Source organism: Danio rerio, chromosome 3 (assembly GCF_049306965.1).
Source record: "Danio rerio strain Tuebingen ecotype United States chromosome 3, GRCz12tu, whole genome shotgun sequence".
Lineage (NCBI taxonomy): Eukaryota > Metazoa > Chordata > Actinopteri > Cypriniformes > Danionidae > Danio > Danio rerio.
In genome coordinates this window covers 3,710,044-3,733,537 of record NC_133178.1, presented here as the reverse complement: position 1 = coordinate 3,733,537, position 23,494 = coordinate 3,710,044, and the positions used below count along the sequence as shown (strand labels likewise).

Here is a 23,494-nt window from a genome sequence, read left to right as displayed (position 1 = left end):
CTAACGTTAGTGAGGCTATGGGAAGGGAGCGCCGAGATCGGCTGTGATCCTGTAGACGAAACCTGGTATGAGAAATTCAGAAAATTAGGTCAGTTACAAACGTAATTCAGTAAAAGCATAAACATATTGACAAAAGTCGACAAGTAATTTCTGTTTTCACTAGGCTTAGCACTTGGCTGACGGCGTATGCATCGCCGCAGTAGCTGCGAGCTTGTAAAAATGAGAGGGGAAAAAGCAATGATACGCAAGGTAGAGGGGCGGGGTGCGTAGTAGGTGGTAAGGATCGCTGAAAGAGGAGGACTGGAGTGTGTACTGGATTCGGGAGCTGCAGGCTGGAAGAGGTGAGGTGGGATTCCCAAGAGTTGCTTTATTGTCCGGGAGATTGGTTTTCCTTGATTCTCCGGGGAGGCGGAGAGATTGCGGGTTTAATGTCTGTTTAGGATAGGGGGTGTGGCAGGAGCGTGTTATGTCCTGAGGGTGGCGGTGAAGACGTGGATTTGCAAGTCTTTTGGGTTTAATGCAGCGGCTTTGAATTGTGGTCCCGGCGTCTAGGAGTTTGGAGGAGTTCAGTGACAGTCGTTGTTGGATATGAGAGACGCATGATGATGCTGGAGAAGGTACGGAGCGGAGCTGGGGATTGCATTGTGATCTGGCTGGAGTGGATAGGCCTACGGCCTCTTGTTGGAGCCTCGGTCTCGAGCTGACTTTTATGCTGGGCTGGGTGTTGTTAAGACGGGGCTGGTAATTCAGGGAGCGCGGAGCTTTCTTTCTTGTATGTGGCTGCGCTGATGCTGTTTTGATCTCCGCCGCCGTCGCTGTTGTTGTTGTTTTTGTCATTTTTTGTAGTTGCTGACGATGGTAGTAAAGGTGGTGTGGTATTGTAGTTGAAGAATAGTAGGAGATGTGGAGGATCTGTTTTGTCCATGAGTAACTTTTGGAGGAGCTAGAGCAGACCTGTCATTTGTTTCTTCGGAAAACGAAGATAAGGGAGTTATGTCTAGCTAGGCTACTTATAGTGGGTTAGGATAGATCTGATTGGCTAACTAATGAGTGTAGATAGGTGGCCAGCTGCAGTCAATTATATCACGTGCTCCTCTCGAAATTAGTTTAAAAACTTCACTTAAAGTCAAAGAGAGGACACGTGACAAGAAGGTGATACTGAAGGGTGAGGATGACACAGGAGTCATGCGAAAGGCTGAGATAAAGGTCAGAATCACTGTGATAGGTGAAAAAGAGAATAGATGAGAAAAAGTAAAGAAATCTTGAATTTATGTTCTTGTGTGTTTGTGGGAATAAGTGAATAAAGATGATTTACCTGCACACACCTCATGTCTCTGTATTTCAAAACGCTTAAAGGTGCAGTAGGTGATCGTCATAAGTAGCATGTTTTGTTGTGCTGGTTGAAAGTCTCTTCACAGTCCAATAGTAATGATTACAGTAAATGATCTAAATGTGTTTATATGTATTTTATATTCTGGGTTCATCCGATTAAATATTGTCGGGCCGACATCTCTCAAAATTCTGATAAGCAGCCCAAACTGTCTGTTAGCAAATGTAGATTTGAACAAGTGCGCAGCCGCTTGTACGCATCTCCCCATATTTGTGCACAGATGGGCTGCTCGTTCATGAGAAAGAAAGAGAGAGAGTGCGTATATAAAATATTGTAAAATAAAGTGTGCTCTTGTTGGAGGATTAGATGCTTGTGTGTATAACCTCATGATTTGATTCCATGTCAACAAATTCAAATAAAGTTTTCTCTGTAACAAAGTACAGTATCAATGCCATTTAAAGAAAAGTGATCATGCATGTAATGTGAAATGTGTATATCTATCATGTCCTATCCTCTGTTCTGCTTTCTGACTGATTTATTGAATATATTGTCAGACAAAAATGAAATATTGTTCTGACTTTTTAGTATTGTCTTGTTAATCCTTGTGAATCAGCTTTGACTGTCTACACTGTATAGAGTGCTGTAGAAATAAAGACGACTTGACTAAATAAACTCTTGTGCTTCTTTGTTTTGGGGAAAAATGTCTTTAAATGGAGATCCTGTGATTAAAGCTCATTCACATGTTTTATTTAGATCAGATACACAGAGGAAAAACGCGTCAGGTTACGAATGTAACCATGGTTCCCTAAGGGAACGAGACTCTGCGTCTCTTTAGGAGACACAATGGGATACCATCCCTCTTTTATAACCTTCTGAAGCACAGGTGTAATCAATCCAATGTAATTGGCGGGACACAACGTGCGTGTGGCGTCAGACCGAAGATATAAAAGCCCCACACTCACAGTGAACTTCAGCTTATACCTCTCGAACGGAGCGCACCAGGTATGAAAAAGTATGGCAACGCGACGCAGCGTCTCGTTCCCTTAGGGAACCATGGTTACATTCGTAACCTGACGCGTTCCCTTTTGGGAACTCTACGCTGCGTCTCTTTAGGAGACACAATGGGAACGCTATCCCAAACACGCCATAGTTTTACATGCCGGGGATGAGTTCTCCTATATTGCTAGGACACTGGAACCCGGAGTAGGGTCCAGGTCCAACTGATAAAACCTTACAAAGGTATGTGGGGTAGACCACCCAGCTGCATTGCAGATGCCAGTCAGGGACTGGCCAGAACGAAAGGCTTTCGAAGCCGCCATACTCCTGGTTGAGTGAGCCCTGATCGCCTCAGGTAGAGGGCGATGCAGGGATTCATATGCTAGTGAAATAGCCTCGACTATCCACCAGCTCAGAGACTGCTTAGATGCTGGCGCCCCAATTTTGGGTGAGCCATACAAAACAAACAACTGTTGTGTTGTACGCCAAGCAGACGTACGATGTACGTATGCATCTAGTGCCCGCACTGGGCAAAGCAGATTCAAGCGCTCCTGATCTGGCATCGTAAATGGTGGAGGATTAAAGGCCTGCAGCACAGTAGGTCGAAACCACCTCAGTGGGGACCTTAGGAACGTACCCTGCTCTGGGGTATAGAAATGCTCTCACCATACCAGGTGAGAATTCCAGACAAGAGGGAGCTACAGACAATGCTTGTAAATCTTCTACTCTTTTGATGGATGTAATGGCCAACAAAAAAAAAACGTTTTAAGGGTCAGAAACTTTTCTGACACATCCTCAATTGGTTCAAAGGGGGCTGTCGACAGGCCCTCAAGCACTATCGACAAATTCCAAGTAGGAAACCTATTGGCGCAGGCAGGCCTCAACCTCCTCGTTCCACGGAGGAATCTGACCACCAGAGGGTCTTTGCCAAGACCATCAGTACGGTATGCGGACATTGCCGCTACATAACCTTTAAGCGTTGACGGAGTCAAACCGAATTCAAAACGCTCCTGGAGAAATTGCAGCACTGACCCCGCAGGGCAGTGGACTGGATCCAGGTGGTGGTCTGTACACCACGAAGTAAAAAGTTTCCACTTGGTGGCATACAATCTCCTCGTGGAGGGAGCTCTGGAGCTTAGTATGGTTTGAACAACCTCAGTTGACAAACCAAGATCTACAAGGTGGGCCCCCTCAGAGTTTCCAGAGGTCCGGGCGGGGGTGTACTATCATTCCTTCTGCCTGGGACAGGAGGTCTCTCTGGACAGGAATCTCCCATGGGAGACCGTCGAGGAGAGACACTAGGTCCGAGAACCACACTCGTGTGGGCCAATAAGGGGCTACCAGCAATAGGTTGTACCCCCCTTGACGGACCCTCTCCAGGACTCCCGGGAGCAGAGCGATTGGGGGAAAAGGGTACAGACGAAGCCTCGGCCACGTCTGCACCATGGCATCCAGCCCCAAAGGTGCTGGATGGGTTTGGGAGAACCACAATGGGCAATGTGTTGTTTTCTGACAGGCGAATAGATCGACGTCGGCTCTGCCGAATCTCTGCCAAATGGCCGCCACCACTTTTGGGTGTAGTCGCCATCCCCCAGGCTCCAACCCTTGTCTCGACAGAAGGTCCGCTCCCACATTCATCGGACCTGGCATGTAAGCTGCCTTCAGAGATAGCAGCCTCCCCTGAGCCCACAGATGGATTTGATTCGCCAACCTGCACAGAGGGCGCGAATTCAAACCCCCTTGATGGTTGATGTAAGAGACCACTGATGTGTTGTCGGTCTTCACCAACACATGGTGACCTCTCACTTGAGGGAAGAAGTGCCTTAGAGCCTGAAGCACTGCTAACATCTCCAAGCAGTTGATATGCATGTGGAGATGATGGTCCCTCCACTGTCCCGATGCGGGAAGTCCCCTCAGGGTCGCTCCCCAGCCCTTGCATGAGGCATCTGATGTCAGAGCCAGGCGCTGAGATATTACTCCTAGTGTAGGGCCCTGGGACAGAAACCAGGGCTTTTTCCATATCGATAACGCTCGTAGGCAACGCCTCGATGCTTTGATTGTGCGGAACGGATTTCCCCTCGGGCAAAACCACCTGGTTTTGAGCCAACACTGTAATGGTCTCATGTGTAGCAGACCCAATGGGATTATGTTGGAGGCTGCCGCTAGTAGACCCAACAGCTTCTGGAACTGTTTGACTGTGATGGCTTGTCCCAGTCTGATCCTCTTTGCGGCTGCCCGAATCGACTCGATTCGGGTGGGGGACAGACACGCAAACATCGTCGTGGAGTCCCATAGCACACCTAAAAAAGTGGTCGTCTGAGCTGGCACAAGCACACTTTTCTTTTGGTTTAGCCGCAACCCCAATTTCTCTATGTGAGCGAGAAAAGCACCTCGATGTTGAACCGCTAACTCCCTCGATCGGGCTAGAATGAGCCAATCGTCGAGGTAATTGAGAATTCGAATCCCTTGTAGCCGCAGCGGAGCCAAAGCCGCGTCGACGACTTTGGTAAATGTGCGGGGTGAGAGTGCTAGGCCGAACGGAAGAACCCTGTACTGATAAGCCTTGCCCCCGAAGGCGAATCTGAGGAACTTCCTGTGACTTGGAAGGATGGAGATGTGGAAGTATGCGTCCTTCAGATCTAGGAGGGATCTGTTCTATGGCTCTCTTCCTCAGAAGAGATTCTATTTCTTGTTCCATCACTAGAGCCTGCTCTGGCTTCACTAGGGTATGGAGCACCCCGTTAAAGCGAGAGGGTCGTGAAGCAAACTGAATTCTGTAGCCCTTCTCTATGGTAAGCAGGACCCACTGCGAAACATTCGGCAGCCGTTTCCACTCTGCCAAAAATTTCTGCAGGGGTACCAGTCTCTCGAGACTGGTCTCTATGTTCCCCTGAGTAGCTAACTCTGGGCACTGAAGCGAACTCACCACAGGAGGCCCTTGATTTAACTGCTCTTGGACCCTCAGTAGAGGGGGCGAGTCCACTCTACTGAGGGTCCAAGAGCAGTCTCTGAGCCTCTTCTGAGCAGCCTCTTCTGAGGCCCAGACCGTTTCACAACGATGGTCCTCGGACCACCGTATGTCACCGTCTTTGCCTCTTGAGAGCGTTTCCCACTCCATTTCCTTTTTGGGGGCTGACGGGAAGCCACACTCTCTTTTTGCTCGGCTCTATACCGGGCAGATGAGCTGGTTGACGGCTGGGGCTTGTCCCGCTGCATAGCCCCAGAAGGATGCCTTTTTGGTCGAAGGAAGCTCCCGTAGGAGCCCGACCTCTTTTTCGCCCGCTCAAACGATTTGGCGACCTGATCTACAGAGTCGCCGAACAAACCCGCGGGCGAAATGGGAGCATCAAGGAAAATTCATTTATCTTCCTCCTTGATGTCCGCTTGATTCAGCCATAAATGTCTCTCCGTTACCACCATGGCCGCCATAGAGCGGCCTAAAGATCTAGCTATTTCTTTGGTGGCACGGAGAGACAGGTCCGAGGCCCGAAGTACTTCTCCTACTGTATCGGGCCCCGCCCCATCATTATCAAGGGCTTCCTTCAGCAGGTCCGCCTGGTATGCCTGCAAAAGTGACATTGTGTGCAGACACCCAACAGACTGGCCTGCTGCCGCATATGCCTTGCCGACTAACATCGATGTTAATTTTACTGGTTTTGACGGCAAGGCGGGGGTCTTCGCCGACGATGCCTGAGGTAGCAAATGGCGCGCCAAATGCTCCTCCATTTTCGGCATTGTGCGGCATCCGTGCTCATTCAGACCAGCAACGGCTGAATATATTGATTCCTGCTGGCTTATAACACGGGCAGTGTATGGATTTTTCCAAGTGTAAATGATCTCTTTTTGGAGATCTTTGTTAAATGGAAGACCCCCCTCAGAGGCCTGTCTCGTGATGGCAGGATGCGTTCATCACACAGACCAGCTTTTTTGTGCACTTCCTGCCTCTCTACTTCCCAGTTAATATTATATTTAGCTGTTACATTGGCCAGGACCTCTGCCAGCTCATCATATTCGGGGCATAATGGGGGAACGTCATTTTGGCCCCGAAGGCCCTCCATACTCTCGACTCCCTCAGAAGCCGGGAGGCGGAGGCGGACTGGACCTCGATCTCACAGTAGAAGGAGGAGAAGAAGCCCTCGAGCTTGTCTCCATCCCCGCTGCCAGATCGAGCTGCGATCCCCACAACATTAATCGCCGCTCGGCCTCAGCACGCGCGGGACCAGTGCCGCGAGGCACACCTGCCGCCGGCTCTTTATCAAACAGAGCGCGGCGACTTCGCAGCACTCGACCAGGAAGTGAATCGCAATGCACACAGCCACCCCCCTCAAGGGCTGACTGTGCGTGCTCCTGACAGAGGCACTGCACACACAAATCATGCGTGTCCTGTTCTGTGAGGAAACGAGGACATGGCGGTACACATGATCTAAATGTCTTTTTCATTTTGCTAATTTTTAAATAGAAAATGAAAGTGTGTGCTTTGATTCAGTTTAAATGGTTTTTGTAGTGCCTTATCAGTGATGTGGGTGCTTCAAAATCAACAAACTCATTCGCAGAGTGAAGAGAGAAAAAGCTGAAGTTCACTGTGAGTGTGGGGCTTTTATATCTTCGGTCTGACGCCACACGCACGTTGCGTCCTGCCAATTACATTGGATTGATTACACCTGTGCTTCAGAAGGTTATAAGAGAGGGATGGTATCCCATTGTGTCTCCCAAAGAGACGCAGCGTAGAGTTCTCGAAAGGGAACTACCACATACTTCTGTACTGCATAAACATTTATAGAGAGATTCATGCTGTTCAAAAATGCTTTGCAGGATCTCATGAAAACACTCACTGCTTGCTTTTGTTTTCTCATTCACGGCAACAGAACAATAATATTGTCTATTTTACCATATACATGACAGATAATTGGCGACGCAGTGGCACAGTAGGTAGTGCTGTTGCCTCACGGCAAGAAGGTTGCTAAGACGCTGGTTCGATCCTCGGCTGGGTCAGTTGGCGTTTCTGTGTGGAGTTTGCATGTTCTCCCTGCGTTTGTGTGGGTTTCCTCCAGGTGCTCCGGTTTCCCCCACAGTCCAAAGACATATGGTACAGGTGAATTGGGTAGGCTAAGTTGTCCGTAGTGTATGTGTGAATGTGTGTGGATGTTTCCCAGAGATGGGTTGTGGCTGGAAGGGCATCCGCTGCATTAAAATGTGCTGGATAAGTTGGCAGTTCACTCCGCTGTGGCAACCCCGGATTAATAAAGGGACTAAGCCGAAAAGAAAATGAATGACAGATAATCAAGTGTTCACTGCACAGAGTTACTTTACTCATTGATTAACACTTTATTCCTTTTACCCCTTGTTTAATGTTTGCTATTTTAATATTGAATATTTGCCTACTACTCAGTAGGTACTGCATTTAAATTTAAACGTACTACTCGGCCGTTAGAAAAGGACGTTCTATACAGTATGAATGTGAAAAGTAGGAATGGAATTCGGACGCACTACATCCGCCATTTTGTCATGGTCATGTGACCTACCTGCGTCAGTTGCATCGTTTCACTCTCATTCATGAATTCTCTCGCGGGGCATCATGGGATAGCGCAGCTGTCACGGTTGTGGATCCATCTGCTCTTCCATGATGTGTCTGCGTGGTGTGATTGTTTATCTGTGTTCGTGGTGCGTGTGTGCGCTTGTCTCTGTGTTTGTGTGAGAGTCGCGTGGCTGTCAGTGTTGTTGTTTTCATGTCATCAGCTGGGCGGTCAGCTGGTCGCCTAGCACTGCTCAGCTGATAATCAGCACTCCAGATGTAGCGCATTACTGTGTCTATAAACAGGCACGTGCACACATAGGGCTCAACCTGTGCAGAGCACATGCCCTTTTTAGTCTTGGATAGAAAGTGCCCTTCCAAAATTATCGAAAGTGCCCTCGCGACACAACACACCCTCGGTCCCGCCCTTCAGTAGGCGCGCGACAACACAGCTGATCAGAACGCACATAGATGGACTCTGCACGGGCCTGTCTATAAATGTTCAGCGTTCCTGTCTCACCTTGTCAGTTCGTTGTCCTCACTTGTCTCTGTATCTCTGTCAGGCTCTCCCCGTTGAGTTCGCTGGTGTTGTGCGCTGGTTGAAGTTTTCTCCGATGAACATTTGATTCGCTCTGTTGACTGGGAATGAAGTTCTCTCCGATGAACATTTGATTCGCTCTGTTGACGGAGAATTATTTGCTCCTTTCATCCACCTCCTATGATCCTCAGGCTTTCAGCCAGCCAGCTTCTCATTGTTGTTGTATTTTCTCTTCTGTGTTGTCTAATAAACTGTCGCTTGCATTTGGGTCCCCACGTCTTCTATGAACAGTGTGACAGCAGCGTGTTTAGGATGCGCACTTCAGAATCTCGCCGGAAGTAGTAAGTCATCAGGGTTCTTCTCGCATACTGATTTTCAAATTCTATGAATTCAGACATACTACTGGGCTCGCATACTGATTTTAGCATACTGTATAGAATGGAAGTATGCGCTTTCAGACACAGCCGATGTTAAATTTTCTTCTATCTAGAATAAACATCTTTCAGTAAAACAGTTTCACGAGTTCACACTTACCTGATTGTAAAGCTTGTTTGGCATGCTGTCCAGGGAGAGCGCCCTGAGCTCATAAGATCCTCGAGCCCTGGGCTCCCTCCTGTTTGCAAGGCGAGAGGGGAGCTTGAGCTCTGGTAGATCTGAAGAACTCCCATGTTGTAGTAGCTAATAAACAGATAGTGATTGCTCTTAAGAGATAACTACTGACTAGGAGCATGCATATGGTGCTGATTTGGATTAGTCAATTAACTAATTAACTAACTTGCAAGTTTTTTGACGGTGGGAGGAACCCGAAGGAAACTCATGTAAGCAAGGGGAGAATGTGTAAACCAAGGTTATAATAGTTTTGGATTTTTCATTAGTTTTAGTTTCTATTTCGTTTTGACTTTTTGTTTTCAAATTCAGTTAGTTTTAATTAGTTTTAGTGGCAGATTTCTTAGTTTTTATTAGTTTCTATATTTTAAAATGTCTTAGTTTTACTTGAGTTTTTATTAGTTTCAGTATTAGTTTCAGTTTTTTTTTCTAAATGAGGATATTTGTTAGGAACAAGATTCAAAATCAACAGAATAAATATTGTATAATAAAAACGCAGTCATACATTTTTTGAAATGTGTATTCAGAGGACACATGAACACTATCATCTGCCACAACCATCTACCCATCCTCAACTTCAAATACAACAGCCCATAAGAAAGCAGCCCTAAGAACAATATGTGTGCAAGGCTGCTTGTGAGGTTAGACGTAGTGATGGGCAGGGCCGGATTAATCAATGGGCATTATGGGCACATTATGGGTACTCTCCATTAGGAGCAAGACAAGTAGGAATAATTAATAAGTGTGTGTATTATAGAGGACTCAGATTCCTAGAACTGAATTGGAGAGATGTTATCCAAATCATATGCATTATAAGTTTGTAGAAGTTTTACATTAAAAATACCCTTAAATATAAATTTTAGTACTGCTTCAGTGAACTTGAACAAGTATATTAAAATCCATTAACTTCCCCTAGTTGTATTAGTATTTTTTTCAAAGTGTGCTTTAAATGCTTAAAAATAAGTTAAATCTCTGTAGACTAGAAATATATGTAGTGTATATCAACTATTTTAAAAAATGTGGGCAATACATTCATTCATTCATTTTCTTGTCGGCTTAGTCCCTTTATTAATCCGGGGTCGCCACAGCGGAATGAACCGCTAACTTATCCAGCAAGTTTTTACGCAGCGGATGCCCTTCCAGCTGCAACCAATCTCTGGGAAAGTGGGCAATACATTATAGATTAATTTTTTTAACAAATATTATATTAATAATGCGACTATAGGAGGCCTACAAGACATTGTGCCCAGGGGCCTCTGAATTATTAATCCGGGCCTGGTGATGGGAAATTCAGATTTCTAACGTGGATGTTAGGACTCAACATTATGTAGTCAGCAATAGTCATTTCAGTCAGTTATAAAACATCAGATCTAAAAAATGTCTTACAGTAAAGTTTTACTTATTGTAAACCCAACTGAATCATGCTTCACTTATTTAAATTTCATTACGATTGTCTGTTATGAAATAAACTTACGTTTTTCACCAGATCCTCTTATTTAAGCCCTCGGTTCACCCGCGCTGCAGTTGTTCCTAGGTCAGTTCAGTCATACAGCAGGCTGTACCGTTTGTGTTTGGTTCACTGAATCACACATGCGCAGTATTATCGGTTCACCCAGTGGCGTAGCGGATGGGCCCGCAGGGCACGCACCGCGTGATTAGGGGGCCCCATTTCGTCGCGATTTTCAATAATTGAAAATTCAGGAACGGCAATAATCAAACTCTTGGGAAAAACTGTGGTCGGAACCAAAGTTCACAGGTCTGTATTCTCTGAACACCTCTCAAGTGGTGGACTCCTTCATTCTGATTGCTTGCCGCCGAACCGCGTCATAGCCAATGAAGACGCGCCGCTGTTTCTCGCCGCCGGTTCTCGTTAAAAAATGAATGACTTCTGGATACTTTGACGCTCTCGCCGCTTTCGGTTTGTGATCGCTCCTCAGTTTGTGAAGGATTCCCCGCGTTGTCGATCCACCCCAGCTATTTTTTTCCGCTCCTCAATTTGTGACATAGATATATACAGTAGATATCGCATAGGGACCCTGAGCATGCGTCTAAAGCGCCGCCACATTGGTACAGTGCTCCCAGGACAAATGTCATTCAACCGCACTAGTCAGGACAGTGTTATTACGTGAAGATGCGGGACTTTAGTGCTGTCTACGGGTGTAGTAACGAGCAAACAAAGAAAACAAAGGCAGAACACTTCATAGGTAAGATTAAGGTTTTTTTTAATGTTTTTGTATGTTCTGAAATCTGTGCTAGTCAGGTAACGTTATTGATGATAACAGTCACTTACTACATTCATTAAGGCAAAGTAGCTCCAACTCACACTAAACACTCAGCTTATGCTAGTTTTGTTGAATAAAATCAGCAAACAATGCAAAATAAATATGACAACGAGATGCTGCGCTGCCAGAAACTTGAATTATTGTCGGCTAATGTTAGTGAAAGAGTCGTTCGGGGGATTCATTCACAAACAAATTGCTCCCTCCGTCAGTATGAGCAGTGAAAGCAGGAGAGGAGCTGTGTTTCAGGACATGATTAGATCAAATTTAACAGGGAGGGTGGATAGTACATTTCTGTACACACAAACACAAGCTTTTTGTCAGGAATGCCCGTGCGGTCACTGATCCATCAATGTAGAAAAGTGATGTAAAATTATAATTTTCATTAAAAAAATAGCATACTAACATCCAGGAAAACTCCCGATCATAGATATATGTGTATATCTCTGTATAAGCTCACCCCCCGGCCCGCCTTCGACAGCGCTTCCGCATTTTGCGCTACGCCACTGGGTTCACCGCCTCTCAATGTAACGTTGCTGTTCTAATAACTGAATGAGAGTGTATATTGGATTATTTAGAGTCAGAGGGGGGTATTAGGTTTGTTATTAAGTAAGAAGTGGGTGGATAAGTGCTTACTGGAGATGTGAATCATTTCAAATGATTCAGTTCGATTTAGTGAACTTGTTCAACCGGTTCACTTAGAAGATCCGGTTACAAAGATTCGTTCGCGATGGCAAAACAGCAATAAAACCCATTATTGGGCACAAATGTGTTAAAGTAATAGTTTTAAGTCTCTGTATTTAATGCTGTCACCGTGCTGCTGTCATGTCCACACATTTTTGTCGCGGGAGCAACAGAGAAGATGACTCGAGGAGAACCGGCTCAATCTGGCCAATGGTGGCAGGAGACTCTGAGGTGCGAAAGGATCAAACACAAACACCTGCAGCGCGGATTATATTTACTTCTAAAAAGCTTACAGTAAGATTATTTATTAAATACATTTACAAATACGAAAACGAAGAAGGTTTTTGATATAATTCTAGTTAGTTTCAGTTAGTTTTGTTTGTACACGATACAGTTTCAGTTAGTTCGAGTTTTTGAAAAAACTCTTGTTTTTATTTTTATTTCAGTTAGCGACAATTATTTAACATTTTAGTTTTCGCTTTTTCGTTAGTTTTGGTTAACTATAATAACCTTGCTTTGGCAGTGGTTACAGCCTCAAGTCTTTTTGAAGATGATGCCACAAGCTTGGCACACCTGTCTTTGGGAATGTTTACCTATTCCTTTTTGCAGTACCTCTCTTGCTCTATCAGGTTGGATGGGGAGTGATGGTGTACAGCCATTTTCAGATATCTCTAGAGATGTTTAATAGGATTTAGGTCTGGGCTCTGGCTTGGCTTCATTAATCTTGATATAAGCAGGTTTTCATTCAGGATGTCTCTGTACATTGCTGCATTCATCTTTCCCTCTATCCTGACTAGTCTTCCTGCTCCTGCTGCTGAAAAACATCCCCACAGCATGATGCCAAAACCACCATGCTTCACTGTAGGGATGGTGTTAGCTTGCTGATGCGCGGTGCCTGTTTTTCTCCAAACGTAACGCCTGGCATTCACTCCAAAGAGTTCAATTTGAGTCTCATCAGAGCAGAGAGTTTAGTTTCTTATGGTCTAAGAGTCCTTCAGATGCATTTCGGCAGATTGGATTGCTGCACAGACGGTTGTCATTCTGTAAGGTTCTCCTCCCTCCACAGAAGAACGCTGGAGCTTAGACAGAGTGACCATCGGGTTATTGATCACGCATCCTAGATGGTTATTCAGCTCTAGCAAGAGTCCTGGTGGTCCAAACATCTGCTGCTTAGGAATGACGGAGGCCACATGTGCTGATTGGAACTTTCAGAGCAGCAGAAATGTTTCTGAAACCTTCCCCAGCCTTTTGCCTGGAGACCATCCTGTCTCGGAGGTTTACAGACAATTCCTTTGTCTTCATGCTTGGTTTGTGCTTTGACATGCACTGTCAACCCTGGGCCCTTATATAGACAGGTGTATGCCTTTTCAGATCAAGCCCAATCAGCTGAATTGACCACAGGTGAACTCCAGTTGTCCCCTCCTGATGCAGGGGAGAAAGACAGTGACTACATGGATATCAGTAATCAAATTGTTTGCCTTAATCTGAAAAAGACAATAATATGATGAAGGTGTTTACATGAGTTGCCTTTTGAATGTTTCTTTCATGATCTCATTTTACATGTTATAGCACATAATTCGCTTAACATCATTGCCACGCTATTGACATTTCCTCCAGAGTTTCATGTAATTTCGGGTGTTTCGTTTTTAATTTGTGGACTTTCACTGCCGTTTGGCACTTTCACTTTCATTCAGGAACATTTGACATTGGTGTTTTGTGACCCTTCAAAGCCCTGAATGTCCTTGGCTCATCTATGAGTTTCACATCCTGCCTTTTAGAAAAACAGGAAGAAGGAAAACAGAAAGGTAAACAGACGAGAACACAGTGTACGTGACTTTCATCTCCATATAAAACAAGACGCTTGACTGCTCATCTCTTCTAGGTATCTGAATCAGCAACAAGCAAAGGGTCAAACTGGACTTATAACCAAAAAAGGCATTAATGCTGGAACTGAGTATATATAGTGAAGTCTCTGAGTCATTTCTGGCTTAATAAGCCATTTTCAGTAGCTAAACACTTCGAGCCCCAAGAAGCTGTACAGACACCGCCCAGGGTTGAGGAATCGCAGAATACAATCTTAATTATAAGGTGAGAACTAATTATTTTAATGTAAATAAGGGTGTGTGTGTGTGTGTGTTTGTGTGTGTGTGTGTTCATATATATATATATATAAATGTAATATGAAAACTGCAAGATTTTTCTGTGCTTTTTATATGCATAGAAGGGCAAGTCTCTCTCTCTCTCTCTCTCTTAGGTTTTAAAGGATAAAATAGGACTTAAATCATTTTTGTTAGAAGATTAAAGTTCTATTATGTAAATATAAAGAAGACAAAATCAAGAATGAATAAAATAATTAATTTAAATTAGTTTTAATGTAGAAAAGATACAACAGAAACAAGATTAGACAGTGATTGTGTCAGAGGACCATTTATAAATGTGGCATATGCGCCAAACACGGATGGAAATGTGTGTATGCCACTTCCCACACAAAAGTTGTTATCTATAATAAACTGACATGAGAATGTGCGCAGCTGTAAATAAACTCTAAGTAAACATATTTACTTCAATATTAACTTAATGGCATCATTTTAAATCGTCATCATGAGCCATATTGCTTAACAAATAAAAGTTATTCTGGTGTGCGTTCACTTTTAGGAAGGTCTCTATGCACATTTTATAAATCAACTCCCGAGCATTTCATTTAGAGTAGAGAAAAGAGAGAGTGTTATAAAATATATAGTGTTGACCAAAAGAGAAATCTTAAGAGGATTCTTGAGACAGAAAAAAAAACAATGACAAGTTATGCTAAACCCATTACACTGAGCAAGGGTTTCACATGTGAATGTTAAATAAGTGACTTTTTACAGTATATTAACATTGAAAGCTCTTCATAAATCCTTTATGATTACAAACTCCTCAGCTTTGTAGAGTTTTGGTTTCCCATATCAGATGTTAAATAACTTTTTTCCATATTATACAGTTGTGATAAGGCCATTAATAATAATAATAATAATAATAATAATAATAATAATTCCTTCCACTATTATGGCACTTTTCTGGACACTCAAAGCACTTTACACATTGGGGGAATCTCCTCATCCACCACCAGTGTGCAGCATCCAGCTGGATGACGCAACAGCAGCCATATTCAATTCAATTCAGCTTTATTTGTATAGCGCTTTTACAATGTAGATTGTGTCAAAGCAGCTCATATTGTGCCAGACCACACACCAGCTAATTGATGGAGAGGAGCAAAGAAGAATGATATGGGGATGGTTAGGAAGCCATGTTGGACATAGGCTAGTGGGCAAATTTGGCCAGGATGCCAGGATTATTAACAACCATATAGAGTCAAGAGCTTGGTTTAACGTCTTATCTGAAAGACGGGTAAAGTAATGTGTAGTCAAAATAATATAAATTTTTTGCATTTTATCCACTAATACCCTTATCCTCCAGCTCAAAAACTCTTTGCAAAGCTCTCTAAACCACCCAAAATAAGGGGCAGTTCACTCACTCAAAAATGCTAATTTTATCACTGTTTACTCTCCCTCAAGTGTTTCCAAACCTAATACTACATTTTATAATACATTTTATTTATAATGCGCTTTTCTAAGACCCAAAGCGCTACAATAACAGAGAAATAAAAGTAGTGGTTAGTGCTTCGACAAATGCACTCTGGGGCTCACTGTGACCCGAGTTCGATTCCCGCCTTGCAGTCATATGCCGATCCTCCCCCTTTCTCTGCTCCTCATGCTTTCTTGTCAATTCTCTCTACTGTCCTATCCAATAAAGGTGAAAGACCCGAAATTTTTTTTTTATTAATTAAACATGCAATAAAATACAACTATACATGAAAAAAAGTTCATATAAACACAGATCAGGGGCGGATTGGCCATCGGGCAATTCTGGCAAATGCCACAAGGGCCGGACCATTTTTTAAATGTGAGCTGGTCAGTTTAAAAAAAATAATGATAAAATTTATATATATATATATATGTGTGTATGTATGTATATGTATATATGTATTGTTTTTAATTGCAGGCAGCTTTTAACTCTTGCTAGATCTGAAAATAATGTGATGATGATGATAATTATAGTAATAATAATAATATTAATTAAATAATTGTTAAGCGCACTGGTGGGTGGTTGGTTGGGGGAATGCGTGTTTTTATTTATTTATTTTATTTATTTATTTATTTTTATTAGTATTAAGTAATTATTATTTTTAAAAATTGTTTTCAATTATTATTATATTTTATTGTTTGAATGCAAGTTTTATGTTTATGTCTACAAAAAGTGTATTTTCAAGTAAATGTCAATGAAATTTTCTGATAATAAAAATATTGAAAACAAAAAAACATTATTGTTAAGCATTTGGCCCAATCAGTGACCGCCGGCTGGTTTTGAGAGGGGACCGACCCAATCAGAGGTTACGTGAACATAATCAAAATCTGGCAAAAATCTGTCTATAATTGTCAGAGATGGACCATAAAAAAAGGAAAGGCGGTGCTAAAAAGTTCCAACAAAGCAAAAAAATCAGACGCTGCAATAATTAACTGAAATAATCTCGAAAGGTTTCAATTCTGCTCCTGCATCAGAGGACAACAGCGCGCTGTTGAGGAAAAAATACTAAAAGATAAAAGTCATTATCCTAAAATATACTAAGTAATTTTGACACCATTCATGCTACTTCTGACAGATTTGACAGTAACCTGCACTCTGTTTAACAGTTGTAAGCTTAGCGTAGAACTCCCGTACATTTTAAAATGTCATTATCAGCAGATAATGTGGAAAGAGGGTACACAGAATGCTGTATGCTACTGTACTAGAAATATAGTCTAACATGCAAAGCTATAGCCTGGAGGCATTTGTAGTGATACATCTAGTCTTTATAGTAAGCGTTAAATACATGCATAGGTTACAGTATGCATTTAATAGAGGCACGGAGAATGACAACGGGTTGTTTTTGTTTTGTTTTGTGTGGTAATGTGGGCTGGTCCGCCCCTGACATAGATTAATCAAGAATCTAAACATGCAGTCTTAAAAAGATGAGTTTTACCATCTTCTTAAATCTAGCTAGTGTGGAAGCTTTTCTTACAGAGTAAGGGAGAGCATTCCAGAACCTGGGTGCAGCAACAGAGAAAGCTCTCTCCCCTATTGATTTTAGTCTACAGGGTGGTTGTTGAAGGCTGAGAGTATCAGCAGGGAGCGAGAAGGTGTATACTGAGAGACAATGTCACAGATATAGGAAGAAGCGGTACCATGTAAAGCTTTATATGCAAGTGTGAGTGTTTTTAAAATGATACGGGACTGAACTGGGAGCCAATGCAAGCTGTAAAGCACAGCAGTAATGTGCTGCCGTGGTGGAGCGCGTGTGAGAATGTGTGCTGCTGAGTTTTGAATGTACTGTAGCTGTTTGATTCATTTAGCAGGTAAACCAACACAGAGCGCATTACAAGAGTTGTTGGAAAATAGGAATCTTTTTATTATTATTTTTGTCTCTTTTTCTTTTAATCAAACAGTTATTTGTATTGGTCATGTAAGGGTCATATACTTCTACTGTTGTGTGTGAGTGCTGTGCATACTAATTAGCATTTTTGCAGAAGTAGATAGATGCGGTTCCAAAATTAAATTCAGCTCTGCAGAAGCTTCCTGTCTGAGGAGAGGTGTTAAAACTGAACACAGAGCACAGAAATTTGTATGCTTTTTTTTTGTGCAGAGGATTCGTAGAAAATAGGAAGTATGTCTGGGGTGCGGCCAATGGAGGACTGAACAATGACTGACAAATGACGAATTCCACTAAACTCCACCTGTAAATATCAGCTGCCTGTATAAGTTGAAGTCGGGGAAAGAAAGTTGTTGCGCACCTCCTTAATGTAACTTCTGCATTGCATTGAGGATAACAGAATTCAGTGAATCGAATTATTCATTCGTATCCTATATATTGTTAAGATTTTTGACATTGAAGAAAAACCTCTCCTGACCTTTTTTCTTGAACACGCATGGAATTGATTTAATATTCCAACATAGTCAATCCTGGAAGTGACAAATGCATGAATGAGTCTTTCAGCATCTGGTTGAGTAAGGTAGGACCTAATTTTCGCAATGTTTCTCAGATGATGAAAAGCAGATTTTGTAATGCTTTTGATGTGTGAGTCAAAAATGACACCAAGGTTACGTGCTTTGGTAGATGGACAGACAACAGCATTATCCAGATTCAATTTAAACTCACTGTCTTTGAGAGTGGCTGCTGGTGTGCCAATAGGGTATACCTCTGTTTTGGAACAGTTCAATTTTAGAAAATGTTAATGCATCCACATTTTAATTTCCAACACACTCTGAGGATTGAGGCAGTAACAGACAGATTGGAATTTGAGCTGATATAAATGTGGGTATCATCAGCATAAAGTGGTGTCCCAGTCCATATTTGCTGATGATATTCCCCAGTGGAAGCATCTAAATGCTAAAAAGTATGGGACCTATGACCCCATGGCAGACCGGTCCAACATCAGATTGATTATTTTCCCATGACCACTGATTGCATACGATCCAAAAAATAAGATTTAAACCAGTTAAGCACAGTGCTAGTGATACCAAGCCATTTCTCCAGCTTATCTAACAATATAGTGACATACTGTGTTAAAAGCTGCAGTGAGATAAAAGTAAAAGCAAGATAGTTGAAGCTCTAGAGTCGGCAGAGACAAGAAAAACCAACCCGGGCTCATTGTGGAAACGTAGCCCCGCAGACGTTTCTGCGGACCGCAAGATACGTCCCGGGAGGTACGTATTCGAGCGGTTTTTGTTTTCGCGGATCCGCGAGAGGCCGCTGTCGAGCCCGCGCTGTTCTCACGTGAAAAGCTGCCGGATCGGCCGATCCCGCCACCCTTCTCTTCCTCCTCCTCCTTCCCTAAACCCGAGCGACGGTTTGCAAAAGCTGTCCAGAAAAAAAAAAAGCAAAAGCCCTCGTCCTCGATTTCAACCGCGTTTTCAGATCCCGCCGCGTTCTCGCCCTTATTTTTTGGATTCTGTTTTTCATCTTACCTGATTTCTGGAACCGCTGCTCCCCGGACTCGATCCCGGTCGTCCCTGCGGCCGGCTCCTCCTTTTCCGGGGCCTCTGCTCCGCCGACGTAACGCTGTGAGCTAAGCGGACAAACTGGTTGCATTGGGAAAGCCCTCCACTCAGAGGCGAGCCGTCGGCCGGCGAGCACCAAGGAGTGAAGCGGAGCGGTGCCACACCGCCCCGCAGCGTTCGCCCGAGAAAAACTAAACACGGCCGTACATACCTCCGGCCACGTAAATCGCAGTCTCCAGAAACATCCGCGGGGCTACATTTCCAGAATGAGCTTGGGTTGAGAAAAAACTTTAAGTATTGTGCACAAAAGAAGATATTTTAAAGAGAATGTAAGTTAATGGTAGCCATTGTAACGTCGGGGGAGATGACACACACAACTGGGGTAAGATCCAATATGCAGGTTTATTCGTTGTCAGGCAAGCAGTGGTCAAAACAGGTGCAAACAGGTATCTACAGGTAATCCAGAATCGTAGTCAGTAAACAGGCTATTGGTCATAAGGCAGGCGGCTAAACAGGAGAAGAAGGATAAACAAGGCTGGGTCGAAACACGGGAAACAAGACAGGGAAAACGCGTTGTAATGTCATCTACAGATCAACAAGACTCGATCAACTGAAAGGGTGAATGTGTGGCTTATGTAGTGAATGCAATCAGTCTCTGATAGTCCTCAGGTGTTGCGAGTGTAATCAGTCTAGATGAGTGAGCATGGGTGTCTGGGCGAAGTGCATGTCTAAATATGTAGTCCAGGAAAAGGCGGAAGTGTAGTCCATGGTTATTGTGGGACAACCAGCGATCTATGGAAAACGATCGCTGGTCATCGTGACAGCCATAACCTGACATGTTAAAATATTCCATCTATATTGAATAAGGCATTATAAAAATGAAGATGTCTTGAATTAGCAGTCATCATAGTGGGCGGCACTGTGGCCTCAAAGCAATAAGGTCGCTGGTTCGAGTCCCGGCTGGGTCAGTTGGCATTTCTGTGTGGAGTTTGCATGTTTTCTCCATGTTGGTGTGGGTTTCTTCTGTGTGCTCCGGTTTCCCCCACAGTCCAAACATGTGCTATAGGGGAACTGAATGAACTTTATTGTAAATGAGTGTGTATGGGTGTTTACCAGTACTTGGTTGCGGCTGGAAGGGCATCCGCTGTGTAAAACATATGCTGGAATAGTAGGTTCATTCTGCTGTGTCGACCAATTGATGAACAAAGGGACTACACCAAAGGAAAATGAAAGAATGACTTCCATCGAAAAAGCAGAAAAGATAGAAGTCAAGTGTTTTGTCAAGATTACTCAACAGAAACTCAAACAGGTTTTGAGCAAGTGAAGGGTAAATTAGGACAATTTCAGTTTTGGGTGAAGTGTCCCTTTACTCAATCGAATAGTAATAATGCATTATAACTTGTGTGTGTGTTTGTAGGAGAGTAAAAGCTGGTTTAAAATCAGCACAGCAGACGTGTGTGTTCATCTGACCTTCAGTCTGTTTATGTGAGTCAATCTTTACCTCACTTCTCAATTAATTACCACGCTGAATGATGGAGACATTTGACATAAAGTTGTTTTTTCTATTTGTCTGCACGTTTGTTTTAGTCTGGTCAGAGGAGAAGATTCTTGAAGACCTCTGAAAAGTTCAACTAAATCATACAAGAGCTCTTTCTGTTACTCAACTTTGTGTCCAAAAAGCACCATGATGGCATCAGTCAACAATATTTTGATCAAGGATTCTTTCATGTATGTTGTCAAGAGTTTGTTTCCTAACAGGGGTCAGTTATTTTTAACAAAAGAAAAGATTGAAAATACATGTGGCATTACACCAGGTTATTACTGGACAGATGATGAAATTATAAAAGCTTGGAAAGAAAAACAGAAAATCTCAATGTTTAAACAACAGGAAAAACAACGCTGGAATCGTGTGATGAGGATTCAAGTAATTCAATTGTTCTGTAAAGAATTAAGTAAAATTCCAGAAGCACAGTCTGATGTGATTAAAAGTCGAAACAAAACCAAGCCATGTTACAAATTTAAGCCAAAAAGCAGATTTCCTAAACTAAAGAGGAGGCCAAAGAAACCCAGAGGAAGAAAGAGAATGCCTGAACACTCTTCAGATAAAGACAGAGGATTTTCCTCTGAGCCACACAGCAGACAAGCTGAGCAAGACAACTCAGGAAAAGAACCTGAAGTTGAATTTGTCGATGAATTAATTGATGGATGTCCTTCAAGACAAGAAAAGAAAGAAATTGCAAATGAAGCCAAGCCATGTGACACATTGATGCCCACTCCATCTGATGGACCAGAAAGCAGAAGTTCTAAACCAGAGAGGAGGACACAGACACCCCAAGGAGGAAAGAGAAGAGATAAAGAACTCTCTTTAGAAAAGGAAAACAAATCTTCCCTTGAGGCACACAATAGACAAGCTGAGGAAGACAACTCAGGAAAAAATTCTGAACAAGTTGAATTTGTCTATAAATTTATTGATGAATGTCCTTCAAGACAAGAAGAGAAAGAACGTGAAAACGAAGAAACGTCAGGGGATAAATCGATGCCTATATGTAAACAATCTAAAACCATCGGCATAAAGATCCCACTCTCAAAACTGTTTGGCAGTGAAGCCACCTCTGGAAAAAATGATGAAATAAGGTTGAAAAAAACGTATGTCCTGTCATTCAACAATTACACCAAGAATGCTGATTGGGTGTATGAGATACTGAACAGTGAAACAGTCAGGGATAATGTAGTTTCTCTTTCGTTGGGCAGACTCCTGGATGACGACCGCTATGATCAAGGTCATCTTGCTGCAGCGGCCAATCACAGCTGGTGTCAGGAAGCTTATAATGACACTTATCATAGCAGCAACTGGGTACCACAGATACGTGGGATTAACAGAGGCATGTGGAGCTCTTTGGAGAAAGCCTGTCGAGATAAATTGAAGGACAGCAGGATTCGAAACATCCATGTTTACACTGGACCAATATATCTATACGAACAAAGGAGCAATGGCTCAGCGAAAGCAGTGCCGGATTCTTTATTTAAAGTCATTATTGAGGAGCATAAAGATGGGACAGTATCAAAGCCGGAGTGCTATCTGATTCCCAATTCACTAGATACTGTTAAGGAATATGAGAAACCCGTAGTTAAAGACACTGAGGTCAAGGACACTGTGGTCAAGGACACTAAGGACAAGGACACTGAAGACCCTAATGACCCTAAATACACTGAACCCAGTAAGGGCCTTAAGTACACTAACTACAATGTAAATATTGAGGAAATTGAGAATAAATCTAATCTGAAATTCATAAGTACTGATGTTCAGCAGTACACAGAAAAGATCAGGAGTATGACACGGAGAGGAGAAGACAGAAAGGGGGAAATACAACATGTAACAATAGAAGTCAGTATAAACATCCCAGAAACAAAGCATAATAATGTGTAGCTAATAACTAACTGTAACTAACATTTATTTCATACAGGTTTAACAGTATTTTGGTGACAGAATGTTCCCTGCATATATAGATGTGTGTGTGTGTGTGTGTGTGTGTGTGTGTGTGTGTGTGTGTGTGTGTGTGTGTGTGTGTGTGTGTGTGTGTGCGCATTATAATAAGGGATATAAAGTCTTATAAATTGTATTCATCTTTGTTTATTACTTTACTTTTATTCACCACTTATGTTTTACCACACAATTATTCATTTATGTTCCTTTATTTTTCATCCAAAGAAACTGAGGATAAGAGAAGCTCTGGTTTAGTTTAACTTTGTTTATTTTTACAGACAAAGAAAAAACTAAATAAAATAAAAAGCAGTGCTGACACTTATGTATATAAACTCATGATATGAGCTCACATAATTGAACAAATACAGAATAAATTTCTCTGTACAGAATCAATGACATTTAGAGAACAGCGATCATGTCGTGAATAATAATGTGTGTATCTATCATGTCCTATCCTCTACTCTCTGCCTGATTTATTAAATATATTTTCAGACAAATCTGAAATATTGTTCTCTTACTTTTTATGATCTTTCTGTTCGTCCTTGTAAAGCAGCTTTTACCATCTACACTGTATAAAATAAACAAAGATGACTTGACTTGACTCAAACTCTTTGGGCTCTATTTTGAAGGTCCATGCGAAGAGCGCAAAATGCAGGGCGCAAACGCTTTCAGGGCGTGTCAGGACGCGTTTTTGCTATTTTAAGGACGGGAAATCTGCCTTGCGCCAAGACACATGGTCTAAAAAGGTTGAGTTTATTTTCTTAATGAGTTATAGGTGTGTTTTGAGAATAAACCAATCAGAGTCTCATCTCCCATTCCCTTTAAGAGCCAGCTGTGTCGTGCCAAGAGCGCATTCACTATTTAAAGGACGCAAAGTAAGTCTAAGTGGAAAAAATGAGCATTTCACAAGCAAACAGTTAACAGTTAAACAGAGCATCTACTGCGTGAGAATGAGAGATAATGGATCTACTTTCACTTTCGCTTTTGGATA

At 42.7% G+C, this 23,494-nt stretch overlaps 1 protein-coding gene across 4 annotated transcripts; it reads left to right on the top strand.

Annotated features, from left to right (window-relative positions):
- Positions 1 to 13,729: 13,729 nt before the first annotated feature.
- Positions 13,730 to 23,107, top strand: LOC141381090 (uncharacterized). 4 transcript variants are annotated; one of them, XM_073943881.1, is made up of 4 exons: positions 13,737 to 14,033; positions 20,437 to 20,504; positions 20,607 to 21,665; positions 21,771 to 23,101. In XM_073943881.1, exons 3-4 carry the CDS (start codon positions 20,704 to 20,706, stop codon positions 22,444 to 22,446), a joined length of 1,638 nt encoding a protein of 545 aa, XP_073799982.1. In that variant the 5' UTR covers positions 13,737 to 14,033; positions 20,437 to 20,504; positions 20,607 to 20,703; the 3' UTR covers positions 22,447 to 23,101. The 4 variants fall into 4 exon arrangements, with proteins under 4 accessions (XP_073799985.1, XP_073799982.1, XP_073799983.1 ...); XM_073943882.1 differs by lacking the exon at positions 13,737 to 14,033 and adding an exon at positions 17,665 to 18,031; XM_073943884.1 differs by having other exon boundaries at positions 13,730 to 14,033; positions 20,607 to 23,107.
- The last annotated feature ends 387 nt before the right edge of the window (positions 23,108 to 23,494 follow it).